Source organism: Fundulus heteroclitus, chromosome 6 (genome assembly GCF_011125445.2).
Source record: "Fundulus heteroclitus isolate FHET01 chromosome 6, MU-UCD_Fhet_4.1, whole genome shotgun sequence".
In the NCBI taxonomy this organism is placed as follows: domain Eukaryota; kingdom Metazoa; phylum Chordata; class Actinopteri; order Cyprinodontiformes; family Fundulidae; genus Fundulus; species Fundulus heteroclitus.
Genome location: NC_046366.1, coordinates 30129477 through 30145806, shown reverse-complemented (window position 1 = coordinate 30145806; position 16330 = coordinate 30129477). Strand labels below are relative to the sequence as shown.

Below are 16330 nucleotides of genomic sequence, written 5' to 3'. Positions count from 1 at the left end.
TAGATATGAATTTCTTTGGATCTCTGCATGGTGTTGAACCTCTCAGGGTGTTTTAGTGTACTTCACTTAATCAGACAGATCTTACTTCAGTGGTTTCCTGATTGAGAACAGGCCTGGCAGTAATCAGGCCTGGGTGTGGCTAGAGAGGCTGAACTAAGGATAAACCACAGTTAGGTTATGTTTTAATGGGGACCAATTACTTTTTCACACAGGGCAATGTAAGTTTGGATCCCCCCCCCCCCCAATAATACCTACATTTTGACTAATATTTAAACTTGTTTGATTTTCTGAAACTCTTACATGTGAAAACACTGAAAAAGATAAGGAACAGGGAAGGAAGCAAACACTTTTTCGCACCAGTGTGTCTGCCAAACACTTTGCGTTTGTTGCTGAAACTGCTCTGTAGGTTTGCGCTGCAGCGGCTGTTTCGAGTGTACCCAACCACACAATGACCCTCAGCCGTTTCCTCTTCTGTGTTTTTACGTCAAGACTGAACTTTCAGTTTTAACCTTCAAGCCAGCAGAGACAAGAAACAGCAACAACTGCTGAGAATGAGTCTAGTGTTTGCTTCACAGGAAAAAGACCTACACAGGGCCCACCATTCGTGTACAGATGTGGCCAAAAGGTGCAAATGTGGCTTTTTGCACACTTGAGGTTTTGTGATGACGATTAGCGCTGTTTTTAGATTGTCATGCATCAGAATCATTTTGTCATTTCTATAACAAACAAACAAACAAACAAAAACTCCTTCCTGTTTCTAACTGTGGTTTCATCTAACCTGATCAGTATCATCAGCACTGGTGAAGCTGTGAGAGAGTCCAGTGAGACGTCAGAATGTATGAGTGAAACAACACTCATGTGATTGCATAAACATCAAGCCATGTCTGTGCTTCTCTATACAATTAGACCCAAAAGTACACTGCAAGAAGGGAACTAAAGGTAAGTAAAATCTTCTTGAAATTTGTGTATTTGTCCTTGATTTGAGCAAGAAGATTTGCCAATGGAACATGACTTTTTGAACTTAAAATAGGAACAACTCATCGGCATCATCTTAGTTCAAGTGCAGAATATCTAAATATCTTATTTTTGGGGTCAAATACAAAATCAAGGACAAATACTCTTGTTTTAAGTAAATGTTATTTACTTTTTCTTCCCTTTTTGCAGTGTATTCATGCATCTGTCAGATTCATGTTCGAAGTTTTCATTTTGGCAACTCTGACTGGATGTGATACCAACGTTTTGGACTGGTCCAGGGCAGATGAAGATCAGGGTTATACGAAAGAAGGTCTAACCTCAAAGACCTGTAGCTCATCACCAGAGATAAATCAGAAATATACTAGGGCAAGAATAGAGCAATAAGTCGGTACTGATTGCTGCAAAAAACAAATGGTTTCCTACTCAGTCTGTCGTCTATAGCTGGTTAGTAGAGAGGTGGGGTAGACCCTGAACATGTCACCAACCTATCAGAGAGCTGCATAGAGTCATAGGACCGACAAAATGCACACAAACACACACATTACTAATTTAGGGTAATTTAGAGAGACTAGTTAACCTGACAGTCACAGTTTTGGACTGTAGGAGCAAGCCAGAGTACCCGGGAATCATGGATCTTCTTGCTGGAAGGCAGCAAAGCTAACCGCTGCACCACCTTGCTGCCCACTGATTATTTAGAAGGATAAACTATATATATTTGTTCTAAATCATACTCCTTTACATTGTTTTGCCTTTGAATTGAGCTGGAGCACTCCTTTAGTGACCAATGGCGGCATCCTTGGTGCACATAGTAGCGTCATCACAGATCCTTCCTCCAAGCAGCTGTTAGCAAACTAAGATTGTTTTGTACTCAACTGACTAAGTTCTGCAACAGGAATACAATTACAAAAATACTTAAAAGGAAACTTCTCAGGGTAGATCTTTAATGTGAGATCTGTGCAGGAAGAAGAAAAACTGAAAAGATGCTGAAAAAAGTTGATTTAGAGCCAAAAGACCCATTTAAAGTCTGTTAGCTGCTTTGTTTACTTATCAAATCAATAACCATCAATAAAAACTAAGAAATAAAAACTGACACAAACTTCTTGTTTCCCCAGTGAAGTTTCCTCACCAAGTAATCAGCCAGATCTGTTAACTTGATTTAGTTTCTGGCTTCTGGTTGAGCTGAGATCTACAGTCTGAGTTGTGACGACACTTATCTTGGCAGCTTTTCAAACATTATCAAGCCTAAAAGTCACTAAAAATCAAACAATAACTTATCCTAAAAAGATTTTTCTGGTGACTTGAATGTTTTAAATATATCCCTGGTCAAACACAGAGTCCTACAGGCTCATATTTTAAGATGTCTTAGGTCTTTTTCAGCTGATTTTGAACGGGTAAATAAAAGAAATGGCACATTCTCCTACATTGGTAAGACTTTATAGGAGGGAAACACGGAGGGATGGATGAGACAGGTAATAGGTTCTGGAAACTCGCCATTTTGTTTCTTTTCTAGAGACTTATGCAGACATAGAAATACTCAAACACAAAGAACTTAAGGGACACCACACCGAGGATCTCTAATGGACCAATGCTGGGGTTTACATGACAGAGTCACCCGACAGAAACCGCTTACATCACTTTAAGGAGACAGAAGGGGAACTATGAACTCTATATACACCCAGTGAATGCCTATTTCCTCCTGAAACGGCAGCGCTGCCGACTGTCGTGATCTGTGGAGAGTCACTCAGAAGAAGCGGTAAGAGGATCTCTTTTTATTCTCTACAACAGAGGGGGGAAATATTTTTAAGTGCTGTAAATGTTTAGTGAGAGTAATCTCGGTTTAACTAATAATAATCATAATTGAAGGGATTATTTGAACCACAAAACATCAAGCCAAAGGTAGGTGCAAATTATGGACTCTTTTAATTTCCATAGAACCCAAATGTGACACTAAAACAAGTGCAAAAGTGAAGAACTGGACCTTTAGAAACATCCCCGTTTGAAATGAGGGAAAATACGTCAAACTCAGGTCCTTAAGCTAAAGAAGCTAAAGAAATCTCTCTAATTGTTGCGGAAAAGAAATGGTTTTGCTCCCAGGCAATTAAAAAAGGAAGTATTTTTTTCTGTTGATATTTGTCACATTGAGAAAAGGGTTAAACAAACCAAATGACCCCCAGTTACCCCCCAAAAACTTGTATTTTCTCAACGAAAACTGAAAACATAACGGGTGTCTTTCCAAACACGATAGTTTAACGTCAGATTTACTGTTAATTAACTGACCTGACAAACTGATTTTGTCAAGACTCTCGCTCAGCTTGAGAGGCTCCTCAGCTGCAGCCCAAGTTTTACTTCCTTGATGTCTTTTCCACAATGATGCAAAAACAAAGTCCACCCACATCTGCTGTCAAACATACTTCTCCTTTGCATTAACCTACACGCCGTGTGTCGTGCATCCTTCTGTTTCAGCCAGGATGTCAAACCCAACAGAGCCCCTCATGCCCAGCCGGAGTCCAAAGCACCGAGGTTACAGCGATGAGTCCTCGCCTCCACCCTACTCCTACGAGGACCAGCAGCCTCCACCCTACTCTGCCGCCCCAGTCGGGTCCGGTCCATACAAAAGTGAGGCCGCCTGCGTGGGATACGAGTCTTTCCAAGACATAATGCCAGAGGCTGCATCAGAAACGACTCCCATTATATCCTCGTGGACGTTTGACGACACAACAGTGAGAAGAGGGTTTATTAGAAAGGTCTGTGTGCTCAAACGTTCAATTATTAACTGATTTTAAATGTAAACACTACGCTGCAACAACATAATGAAGACTTTGAATTAATAAAACAGAGCAATTTGAGATTTGGTTGTACCCAGTTGTGGTGAATCCCCCCCCCCCCCACACACACACACACACACACACAAACACAAAAAAGGGTATTTGCCCCTGTGTCCAATTGCAAACTAATGTCTGTTTATGTACTATTGGAGTAAAGGTTTGCCCTTTGAGCTGAGCGTCTTTTTTAGTCTCAAACTTCAAAGACAAAAGCCCATCAGGTGATAAATAAAAATTTTAATTACATTTTATTTATATAGCTCCAATTCACAACACATTTCATCTCAAGGCACTTTAAAAAGTCAAACTGGGCTGCACAGTGGCGCAGTGGGTAGCACTCTTGCCTTGCAGCAAGAAGGTCCTGGGTTCAAGTACACCCCTGGGTCTTTCTGCATGGAGTTTGCATGTTCTCCCTGTGCATGTGTGGGTTCTCTCCGGGTACTCCGGCTTCCTCCCACAGTCCAAAACCATGACTGTTAGGTTAATTTGCTTCTCCAAATTGTCCTTAGGTGTGAATGGTTGTTTGTCCTGTTTGTCTCTCTGTGTTGCCCTGCGACAGACTGGCGACCTGTCCAGGGTGTACCCCGCCTCTCGCCCATTGACAGCTGGAGATAGGCACCAGCCACCCCATTAGGGTATGGAAAATGGATGGATGGAAACTGAATTAAATCAAACAGACAGATTGGTCATAAAATTTCCTCTCTAAGGAAACCCAGCAGATTGCATCAAGTCTTGACAGAAAGAGCGTAGTGCCACAGGGATAGTTTTCTGCATTGTTAATGGCTTTGCAGCAATCCCTCATACTGAGCAAGCATGAAAGGAAAACTCCCCTTTTTCCTTTCATGCTTGCTGGGAGGAAGCAAGCATTTCCAGCAAGCATTTCCTTTCATGCTTGCTGGGAGGAAGAACCTCCACCAGAACCAGGCTCAGTGTGAACGATCCACACGATCATCTGCCTCGATTGAGAAGTTTGAGAAGACAAAGCAGAGACACAGAAAGCACAGAACCACACATTGATCCAGGAATCATCTCACAGCTAACAGAACACCAGACCAGGTGTACCTACTATGAAGATAGAAAAAAGACAGAACATAAAGTTAAAAGTTGAAATAACAACAAACAATGCAAATTGGAGAAAATTAGGAAAACTCAGCAGAGTGAGAAAAATAGACCCTGATGTCCTCCAGTAGCCTAAACCTATAGCAGCATAACTATAGAGATAGCTCAGGGTAACATGAGCCACTCTAAGTTTTGTCAAAAAGGAAAGTTTTAAGCCTAGTCTTAAAAGTAGACGAGGTGTCTGCCTCACGGACCAAAACTGGGAGTTGGTTCCACAGGAGAGGAGCCTGATAGCTAAAGGATCTGCCTCCCATTCTACTTTTAGAAACTCTGTGTCTGGTTTTCTCCTACAGGTGTTTAGCATCTTGACGCTCCAGCTGGTGTTCACCTTCAGCGTGGTCTGTGTGTTCACCTTCTCCAGCGTCGTCAAACAGGCCGTGCAGACCCACCTGTGGGCTTACCTCAGCTCCTTCATCGTGTTCGCTGTGGTGGCCATCGTCCTCAGCTTCTGCAAATCCTTCAGCAGGCGTCACCCCTGGAACATCGTGGGGCTGGTGGGCCACAAAATAAAACATAGAGAGCAGATTTTTATCAAAACTAAGATAAAAGGGCAACAAGTGTATAGTTTGTTTCATATAACAATAAGGCTGTGTAGTGAAACGATTTTCGTGGCTGCAGGTCATTGTCACCCTCAGCCTGTCCTACATGGTGGGGACCATCGCCTCCTTTCACAACACCACTGCCGTCGTCATCACCATGGCGGTGACGCTGGTCATTTCTGTTGCCATCATTGCGTTCTCAGCACAGGTAGGGGCACTTTTCATTCAAAATGTCCCCTTTGGTCATTATCACTGCGAATAGTTACATGTGGGGTCCATAAGGACACGAAATTGGCTCAATAATGGGTCCCAGATGGCAGTATGAATTGGCTCGATGTTTAACTACAGAGAAGGTGCCTGTAGAACCAGAATGGGCCCAAGTGGGACCCAAAAGTATAGTGCAATTTTTATTTTTCTGCCTAATACCCATTCAAGAGCCATCTAAGACCATATAGGGTGCCCAATTAGTTTTCCTGATATACGCTGTTTTCAGTGAACCTAAGTGGGGAAACCCACTGTAAGCCCAGGGCCGTTTAACTACTGAATAGAAATATGCTTTATTGCCCCACAGTGGGGACATTCAGCTGTCAAAGCAGCACAGCCAGAGGCAAATGGAGAATTCTGATACACACAACGATAAATGAAAAGAAACAAGAATAAGAGACTGTAATGTAAAGGCAAATTTACCACAAAAGTAAAGCAAAATTGTAGTTATTAAAAATAGCACACTCTGATTAAAAGAAATGTATGACTGTGTAGGGTGCTTTACAATGATATATATACTGTATACAGTATATAAGTATATTTGTGCATTAAAAATCCCAACAGACTGTTAAAAAAAAAAACTATAGTAACAGTAGGAATGAAAACATTTATTCAGTCTTTTGTGATGTTTATAAAGTCTAGCGTCTGCTGGGAGGAAGGATCTGTGAAAACGCTTCTGGGATGGCAGCGGTCTGTTCCTGCAGCTGCTTCACCTCATCTGACTGTTGCACGGCAAGGTTTTCGTCCTGGCTGTGGAACACTGGACCAGCTCTATACCCTCAGCAGGATTCTGGAGGGTGCATGGGAGTTTGCCCAACCAGTCTACATGTGCTTTGTGGATCTGGAGAAGGCATTCGACCGTGTCCCCCGAGGGATCCTGTGGGGAGTACTCCGGGAGTATGGAGTACTAAGGGCTGTCGGGTCTCTGTACGACCGGTATCAGAGTCTGGTCCGCATTGCCGGCAGTAAGTTGGACTCGTTTCCGGTGAGAGTTGGACTCCGCCATGGTTGCCCTTTGTCACCGATTCTGTTCATAACTTTTATGGACAGAATTTCTAGGCGCAGCCAAGGTGTTGAGGGGATCCGTTTTGGTGGCCTTAGGAATGTGTCTCTACTATTCGCGGATGACGTGGTCCTATTGGCTTCATCAGGGCGTGATCTACAGCTCTCACTGGAGCGGTTCGCAGCCGAGTGGGAAGCGGCCGGGATGAAAATCAGTGCCTCCAAATCCGAGACCATGGTCTTGAACCGGAAAAGGGTAGAGTGCCTTCTCTGGGTTGGGGAGGATGTGCTGCCCCTAGTGGAGGAGTTCAAGTATCTTGGGGTCTTGTTCACGAAGGATGGGAAGATGGAGCGGGAGATCGACAGGCGGATTGGTGCAGCGTCTGCTGTGAAGCGGGCACTGTACCAATCCGTTATGGTGAAGACAGAGCTGAGCCAAAAGGCAAAGCTCTCGATTTACCGGTCGATCTACGTTCCTACCCTCATCTATGGTCGCGAGCTTTCATGACCGAAAGAACAAGATCCCGGATACAAGCGGCTGAAATTAGTTTTCTCCGTAGTGTGTCTGGGCTCTCCCTTAGAGATAGGGTGAGGAGCTCAGTCATCCGGGGAGGACTCAGAGTAGAGCCGCTGCTCCTCCACGTCGAGAGGAGCCAGTTGAGGTGGCTCGGGCATCTGGTCAGGATGCCTCCTGGACGCCTCCCTGGTGAGGTGTTCCGGGCACGTCCCACCAGGCGGAGGCCCAGGGGAAGACCCAGGACACGCTGGAGGGACTATGTCTCTCGGCTGGCCTGGGAACACCTTGGGATTCCTCTGGAGGAGCTGGCCCAAGTGGCCGGGGAGAGGGACGTCTGGGCCTCCCTACTGAAGCTGCTACACCCACGACCCGACCCCGGATTAGCGGAAGAAGACAGACGGACGGACACAATCTGGAGCTCTATAGACAGATTGCATCTTAGAGGAGAAAAATATATACAAGAACCTGGAGAGAGAAGCTTTAGGTTTAGGATGTGAGTTTGACGTTTTAGGAGATAGTGAAGACATCAGGTAACAGTTAATTACAGAACCTATTGTCCATCACCCTTTATTTAAGTTATAAATCCAGCTGCGCTGAACTTTCCTGTCTTTTTCTGTGTTCAGACTCGTTATGACTTTACCATTTGCTACGGCGTGCTGCTCATCCTGGCCTTGGATGTCTTAATGTTCGGGTTCCTCTGCACCTTCTACTACTCCCACGTTGGCGAGATCGTCTACGGGTGTCTGGGAGCTCTGCTGTTTTCTCTGGTAAGGACTAGATGGTCGGCACGGCCGGATGAATAGATGCAGATTTCCACTCCGCAGAGATCATCCATCCATCCATCCATTTTCCAAACCACTTATCCCTCATGGGGTCGCGGGGGTTGCTGGTGCCTATCTCCAGCTGTCTCCGCAGAGATCATCTCATCTAAAATCGTTTTTTGTTATTTGTTATTTGTTATTTATTTTTATTTAAAAGGGGACAGTGTACATTAATCAACATTAAAACAATGTAAATGTACCCGAGTTAGCTAAAAAGTGCTAATTTTCATCGGTAGTCCCCCAGCCAGGTGTAAAAAAGGCAACCTTAAAAGTAATCACAAGTATAAAATCACAAGATAAAATTACAATGCCAATTACATAAAAAAAACATTATGGTTAAGAAATACAATTCATGTAAAATAATTATAAATTATTTCAATACACACAGAAAACCTTAGTGTCCACAAGTTTGGCTCTCTACAAGCCATTTTTTTGCATTCTTTTTGAATGAAAAGAATGACAAGGACTCTCTGATGGTTTTTAGACTTAAAGACTGTAGGCATCCTTAACGTAGGGGATTATAGAACCGGGCCAAAGCTGCATTGACTGGATTTAGATACATGACGTTCTATAACAAAAAGAAAAACAGCCGCCTTGTTTATTGAATGACAAAAAAGAACTGTAAATGAGGCAGGATTTGTTGGGAGTTGGACAGTATTTAAGCTGCGAAAGGACTTATATTAGCAATTAAATACCTGCCTGTAACTTTTGTAGAACAGCAGAATTTAAAGATTGCTTTTCAGACCTGCTGTAACAAACTGCAAGCTACTGACTGGATTTACAGATGATTTGAACATTAAATGGTTATTTTCTACGCCTTTCTAGAACTTGCAACAAACACTGTCAAACTTTCAGCGTTCTCTTTATTCTTTTACTGAAACGTTCACCTTAATCTAATTTATAGGTTGCTTTCTGATACAAATTTCATATTACTTACCAGAAAGTTACACATGACAACTAAGTTAATACTTTCTGCCCTTTTCCCAGAACTTGCAAAGTACTTTCCACAAACCTTTTTGGTGTTTTTTTAAAAATTAAATTTGTATTCACTTTTATGAGACTTTTAATATAATTTTGAGTATTTTCTAGAACACTTTGCATGAAATTTGCGGGCAACTTTCACACAAGTTTGTGGGTAACTTTCCACACTTTTCTTGGACTTGCAGAATACGTTCCAACACTCAGGGTTTAATTTTTTTAAACTGAAATTTAAAGTTTACTTTCAGATTTGTTTAATAAAGCTGAGCTTAAGTTGCATAACAAGAGACTATCATTTGTATTTGACACATTCAGAGCCAGGAAGTAATCATCATCACACATTTGAACAGGTAAGACAGGTTAGGCCTCACAATGAGAAAAAAAAGGAGCTAGACATGTGTACATTAGCATGAACCCATTAGACTGTGAGAAAATCTAAAAGCAATAGTAAGGGTGGTCTGGCAACTTAAAATAAGTTAAATTAAAATATATTTTGTTAAAAGCAGGAGAAAAATCAGCAAATAAAGCATTGTATGTCACTTTGATTTCTCCAAGTGCTTCTGCAATCCACTAAAATTGCATTTTCAACAGATTGGTAAGAACTCTGTGATCCAGTTTGCCACCTGTACAGGTAACCAGTGTCCTTTATGACCAGAGATGTCAGTTCTACTGGTCTGAAGTCACTGGTTTGATCCAGAGAACCGGTATTGTAGATGTTTTCCAGATTAAAGGCGTGTGGCTACATCAGAAGCACATTTGAAAACAGCCCTGAGCTGGTTAGCACAGTGACGGCCACAAATACTGCCAGGGCTCGCAGACTTCCTCATTAAGGGCGTTACACAATCCTGCAACACTTTGATGTTCTGGGATTCAATACAACCTTAGTTATGATTTGAAATTACGATTACTAACACAAAACGTACCAGTGGTGTTTGTAAAACTTACAGGTAATTTTCAAGGAATAGATTTAAGATTATTTAAACTTCCAGGTTACTTTCTAAATTCATTGACAGAAGTACTTGGGACTTAAACAACACTTTCTAAGAACTTACAGCTAACTTTGCTGGAGTATTTAATGGGATCCGAGTTTAAAGATTAACTTCCTGGATCTCAGAAGTTATATAAACAGATGCGAGGCTTAAAAGAGACTTTTTCCAATGTATGGGTTACTTTCTAGGAATTTGTCTGGTACAAAATCAGTACAGAATCAGTCTGGTACTTTCTGTAAGTCACGGGCTGCTTTAAAAATTAACCTGCATGTTTCTGGTATAAAATGGTATTATTTATTGCTACTAAGTAAACGCATCATTTAATCTACATTTTTTCAGATAAAAATAAAATAAAACACAATCTGAATTAATCTGAAAAACAAGGGAAAAGCTGAGAAAGTAAAAATCTATCTTTGTTTCACAAATGAATAGCTGGCTGTATATTAACAAGTCATTCTGCAATCAGTAAATATCTTTATGTAAAACATCATGCAGGCCTGCAAGGTCACTTTAAAATATATAAGCACATTTAGTCACATTCAGTAAATTAGAATATGGGTTCAATGAGGCTCATTTGTCAGATTAGAAGTACCCTTTGTAAATAAACTTTAGACAAGAATTAAACACTTTTTGATTAAGATCACATTTCTGTATTAAAAATGTATCTTTTTATCAGTTTCACCCAACATTCTAATGTTAAATGTTTTCATTACAAGCCAAAAATAATCGTAATTTTCAGAAATAAGGGCTTTAAAACATCAATCTGTGAATGATTGATCTATGTGTGTTTAGTTGTTTTTTTATATTCTAATATATTGAATATGACTATAACTTGTGGATTACAGCAGATGTATATGTCTAAGGCTCAGAGGTTTTTAATAACAGATATGGTTACGATAAGTCAACATGCAACAGAAAGCCCACATGAAGAAACCAGGTAAAAATGTAATAATAATAAGCTTTGACGACTCTTGGATTAGAATGCTGTGTTTTTACTTAAGGAAAGCTTTACTTCCCTAATTTTGCCCCGTTTTCCTCCCTGCCTCAGTTCCTGTTGATCGACTGTCAGCTGATGATGGGGATGATGAGCCATCGGCTGAATCCAGAGGAATACGTCAGCGCTGCTCTCACGCTCTACCTGGACATAGTCCTCATCTTCCTCTACCTGTTGGGGAGGAGGTGAAGCCGTGTACAACACCAGCAGAACCAAACCGGAATGATCAAATGTATATAATTAAAGAAATAAATATGACAAATTATAATTTTTGCTTTATTTAGCAGCGTTTTATTGCATTCATACTGTCTGAAGCAGTTCCATGAATAAATGACTTCTTTCCACCTTTTTAATAACAGAGGTTAGTTGTGTTTTAGATGAGCACAAGCAAAACAAAAACAAAAAACAAGCAGGATGGCAATGAACGGCTTTTATCATAATGTAGCCGGGGCATTCTGTCCCAGAAGGATAGTGATGCACACCCTTCCTCCCGCCCATATATGGAGGACGCTGTGATCATGTGCAGCTGGGGGTAATCAAGCCTTTCTGGTTAAAAGGGGGTAGATAGCTGAGGAAAGGACATTTGAGGCTGGGGATTCCTTAGAGGCTGACCTGCTACTGTTTCAGTACCGTTTTTGAGTTTTATGTTTTTTTTACTTTTTACTTTTTAGTAAAAGAAGGGTTTTTATTGTTTAGTCCCCTGGCCTGTTTTTAACCCACCTGAGGATCTATGCTGTCCCTGGGTCCCGTGCTGGTTTTATTCAGATTAGATCAAGGAGACTAGTGGGAGGAGTTTTTCTTTTGTGTTGTATTCACCAGGGTTTGTGGAGTGAGTGTGTGCGTGTTTTTGTTCGGGACACCAAGGTGTATGCGGTTTGTTTTCTTTAGGATTTCTCCTCCAGACAATCTAATTAATTTAACTGGGGTTTTAATCATTTCTTGCAGCAATCAGGGTTCCAGGCCAGCATAGACTCATGCTTTTAATGTGGCCATGAACTATCGTAAAATGGATTGTGTCGCATTACCCTGTAACCCTAATAAACTGTATTCTATTTGAATCAGCGCCTCTGTTAAGTCCTTACAACCTCTTTAGTGACCTGGTACAAAGAGGGTTTAAGGTTGAGAAACTGTACCTGGGGTCACAATAAGAAAGAATCAACTTAAAAACGTAACAAGGATACAATCTAGTGCAAAAAAACATTTTTTTTGTCGCCTCAGGCAGCTTCCCTCCTGTGTGACACACGTGAAGGTTGGCTCTACTGAACAGGAAGTTAGTGTGTAACCATGTGGTGGGCTCCAGCAGCAGAGGGATGTGAGACAAACAACCAACTAAATGGCTGGAGGTGGTGGTAGCACCAATTTAACTGCAAACACTTGTCTTTGTTGAAGTAGGAAAACCACTTCCCTGTATCCTGAATCCAAATCAAAATATAATTCAATTATATCATAACATGTATCTGCAGAGGTCCTTCAAAGGTTGTGTAAGATCAGTGTACTCAAATGACATGATGACTGCAGACTGATGGCCTCAGTTGCACACAAGTCGGTTTTGTGAGAATGCTGGATGTTCCAAGTTATTTACATACTGAGACAGGGTGGTGTATCTGGGCAAAAGACATATAAAACATTGTGTTTAACCTGAATAAAAAACCTGGTAATATAGCAAAATCCTGGTGAATATCCATTTATAACAGCTGGCAACTGTTACATGTAAAATAGAAAAATCTTAATACTTGTGAGCTGATAAGGAATAACCTAAAAGATTGTTTAACCTAAATGTGTGTCCGGTAAGGAATAATATTTGGTGTAGAAACAAGACGTCTCACCCAGAGCACCACCGTTGTTGAGAATTAAAAATATATCTTAGTTGGGGTTACTGAGGAAAGCAGAGTGGGACCTGTCCCTCCTGCTCCACCGTAAGATAAACATGGAGTTTTATTGCTGAGGGGGTGGGTCAGAAAGAGAGTTCCTTTGTTCAAAACAGATTTCCCCTCCTCCTAAAAGCAATGGGATGGTCTCACCCTTAAAAAAGATATGTTCAGACTTTTTAAAGTTAGACAGACTTATCCACCGCGGTGAGAACAACATCTTGTAATGGTATGTACTCTGTCTCCATATTTAATTTCTATGAATTAAATATGTATTTAAACCGTTCTACCTCTGATCAATGTTTCCTCATTTATTGTTAAATCTTAAACCGGGGTAAAAATGGGCCTTTAGTAGCAAAGTAGGATTAGGCCAATAATACAAAATCACACCGTGCATACAAGAGAGGCCTGTGTAATAAACCTGTCTCCCCAGGAAATCCTAAGCTGATAACAACTCCCAGTTTGTAAATTTATGGCATGCTCTAGTAAATTCAGAGAAGCAACTCAACTGTGACCCTAAATGTAAATGGTGCACGTGAAAATATTCCCACCCCAGTGGGTTTTTTGCCCATAATTGTGATGGTAAAGTACAGCTGCTGCTGTTTAATTGTGTACATAACAAAAAATGAATAAACATGAATATATTGTCAAAACCGCAAACCTGTGCACTGGGATACGCTTAATTGGCTGCCTTTAAGAAATTATTAACCAGCTCCGATCCATCTGCCCAGGAACTCAAACGGTGGAGAGAAAGAAAAAAATATGAGAACACAGGCCATCCAGATCACATCCCATTAAATTTGTTCAGTAGTATATGGCTAGAAATAACTGTCTGTGTTTTACCTTAAAGATGTTTGATACCAGTCTGTGGCTCCTGAGATGGACTCGGACTGACATGCCACAGATCAGGCAAACATGAGATTGGAGTTAAGACTTCATATTCAAGGCTTTCATGTGTGGAACTCCACATTTCTTCCCCCAGTGTTGCAGTAGCAGATCGCTGTAATGTCTCTGCGACGCACCTCAGTGACAAAGTCCCCTTTTCACAACTCAGATGCTGATGAATCAAGTGGCTCCAATATGTGCAGAAAGTTCATACAGTCACTTCCCTTGACAGCTTGGGATCTGTGCTGTTCATGAGCGTTGGCCACTTTTCCAGGGTGCGTAAACATTGTTCATGGGAGCGTTATCCCCTTGCTGGGGTACTGACCTTCTGGAGGTGAGGTCGTATTGGGACTTCATGCCAGGCTGACTTGCTGATGCGAAACAATCCCTGGCCCAGTGCCCAGAGTGACCACAGTTATAGCAGATGTCTGTAGATGTTCGAAAAGTCCTGACATGTCCACCTCGTCTTTTCGGTCTTCTGCTCCTTCCCCCATATCTGCGCTGAACGCTACATTGCCATCTGGGTCCATGCGCAGGAACAACAAATCTGGAATCAAATGAAGAACGGAAAAGCGGAGGAGGTGCCCCCCCCCCATCCTTTAATTAAATTAGACTGTTGTGGAACCGTCAGGGTTTGATCACCATGTGATGCACCTGTTCCATCTCCTGCTTTCTTTTGCTCATTTTCCGCTTTGCTTCGAGTAACTGTAATTTAAGTAATTGAAGTTGCAAGTCCTCTAAGTCTCGCTTCAACTTTCTGTCCTCCCTTTGAGTCACATGCAAATGGTCTATCAAACGGGTTTCCCAGCGAGCATACGAACACCCAGGCAAATCAGAATTTTGTTTCATAAGCAGAGACACTAAAGAAGGAACCCCATCCAAAACTGCCCCTCTAAATAATTCACCCAGATTGGAGCGATTTGTTTTAGGATACACACCTGTGTGTTTGATCCATTTCTCTGCAGCTTGAGTTATATAATCTTTAGGACACTGTTGCAGGTCCCAGGCGAATTCAGGAAGCTCTACTGATGTGGATAATGGAAGAAATTATAAAAAACCCCACTAAAGTTACATTTAAAATGGCTCTAAAATCAGTTTTGTGCCATTGTTTAGAAAAATTTTAAGTCAAATTCTGCCAGCCACGATTGATCACCAGCAACGATGTTGAAAAGTTTATTCACCAGAAATTTCACATTACCAAATGCACAAATAGAAAAGATTCCTCGGCCCCTAAATTACTTTGTAACAAGGGCATCTACATTTTGTGGGACTATGAAAATGTGGTTACATATAATGAATACTTTGCGGACCGTCCTGTGATTATCCCGTAATATTTCCTGTTTCTACTAATTTCTGCCGTTCTGTAATATCAGTATCTATAATAAAATGACGCAAGCCATGAACATTTGTCATAGATTTCTCAGTTGTAGCTGCTTCATTTGAGGATGACTTTAAAACTGACTCATGACTAAATGCAGGGTTAACAAAATCTGTCAAATCAACCGCAATATCCTTTTGCCCACACCATTAAGGTACATTTTAACCTTAACTTTTAGCTTTTTTAGTTTTGCTTACTCGTGTCGTCCCAGGCCTGCAAATGAGCAGAAGCTGATATGGTTTTCTACTCTCTATTAATCAGTTAGATTTAAGTCTGATGGATTATATCTATTTTATTTATCTATTATCACTAGGTCTATCACACAATGAAAACCTTTTAATCACTATTTAATCGCAAATTATAGTGTATACGTTCATTAGGCATTTTAAAATGCTATTTTGCAACAGATAATGCTAATTAAAATTATACTCTAAAAGAAGGTATCTTCCCTTTTTTGTTTTTTCCCAATTTTTAATGCCTCAAACAGATTTTTAAAGTACTTCTTGATTCTGAGATCGACCAACTCGGAAATACATGCATTAGTGACCATATTTTCAAAAAAATGTAGCATTAAGATTGTGATTGCGCTGTTAAAAGTTTTTTTAAGGACTTAAAATAGTCCCTCGGCGACCGCTAGGCTGAAAATCCACAATTTGGGTCGATGACGTAGTTTGTGGGCGCTGCCCAGGCTACGCTACAGAGATTTCAATGAAGTACACCACGAGTTCAGATGGCGATTCACAAAGTGATGATTTAAACACAAAAGACAGCGCAAGCATCTGTTACGACTCGGGTAAGTCTGAGAAAAACATTTTAGGAGAATAAACGGAATGGTTTGCTAATGTATAATTGGAATTGGTGCTCATAATCGCGGTCATGGCTGACCGTTTGGATGCAAACACGGATACAACTCGTTGAAGCTCGATTGTCTGGCATCGTTTATGACGGCTGATAGACCCATAGCCCTTTCGGTTCGGAACCCCCATGCCGCTCACTACCTCTCAGCACAGCAGCGCCGTGCAGAGAGGTAGTGTAGAGAGCATGTCGCTTCTCAGCAGGCTGCTGTGATGACAGCGAGATTTCTCCGCTTCACTGCGCGATGAGTGAGGAGGAGAGGAGAAAATATGGACATTTCAGCTGCCTGAAGACAGCGTTTATTTTTATTTTACAATTTTGTAA

The 16330-nt window shown here is 41.3% G+C and overlaps 1 protein-coding gene across 2 annotated transcripts; it reads left to right on the top strand.

Moving 5' to 3' along the window:
- The first annotated feature begins 927 nt into the window (after nt 1–927).
- si:ch211-284o19.8 (protein lifeguard 1) lies at nt 928–11426 on the top strand. 2 transcript variants are annotated; one of them, XM_036138575.1, is made up of 6 exons: nt 928–939; nt 3439–3719; nt 5210–5410; nt 5535–5663; nt 7862–8005; nt 11075–11426. In XM_036138575.1, exons 2-6 carry the CDS (start codon nt 3444–3446, stop codon nt 11207–11209), a joined length of 885 nt encoding a protein of 294 aa, XP_035994468.1. In that variant the 5' UTR covers nt 928–939; nt 3439–3443; the 3' UTR covers nt 11210–11426. The 2 variants fall into 2 exon arrangements, with proteins under 2 accessions (XP_035994468.1, XP_021168135.2); XM_021312460.2 differs by lacking the exon at nt 928–939 and adding an exon at nt 2383–2728.
- Nucleotides 11427–16330: the final 4904 nt, after the last annotated feature.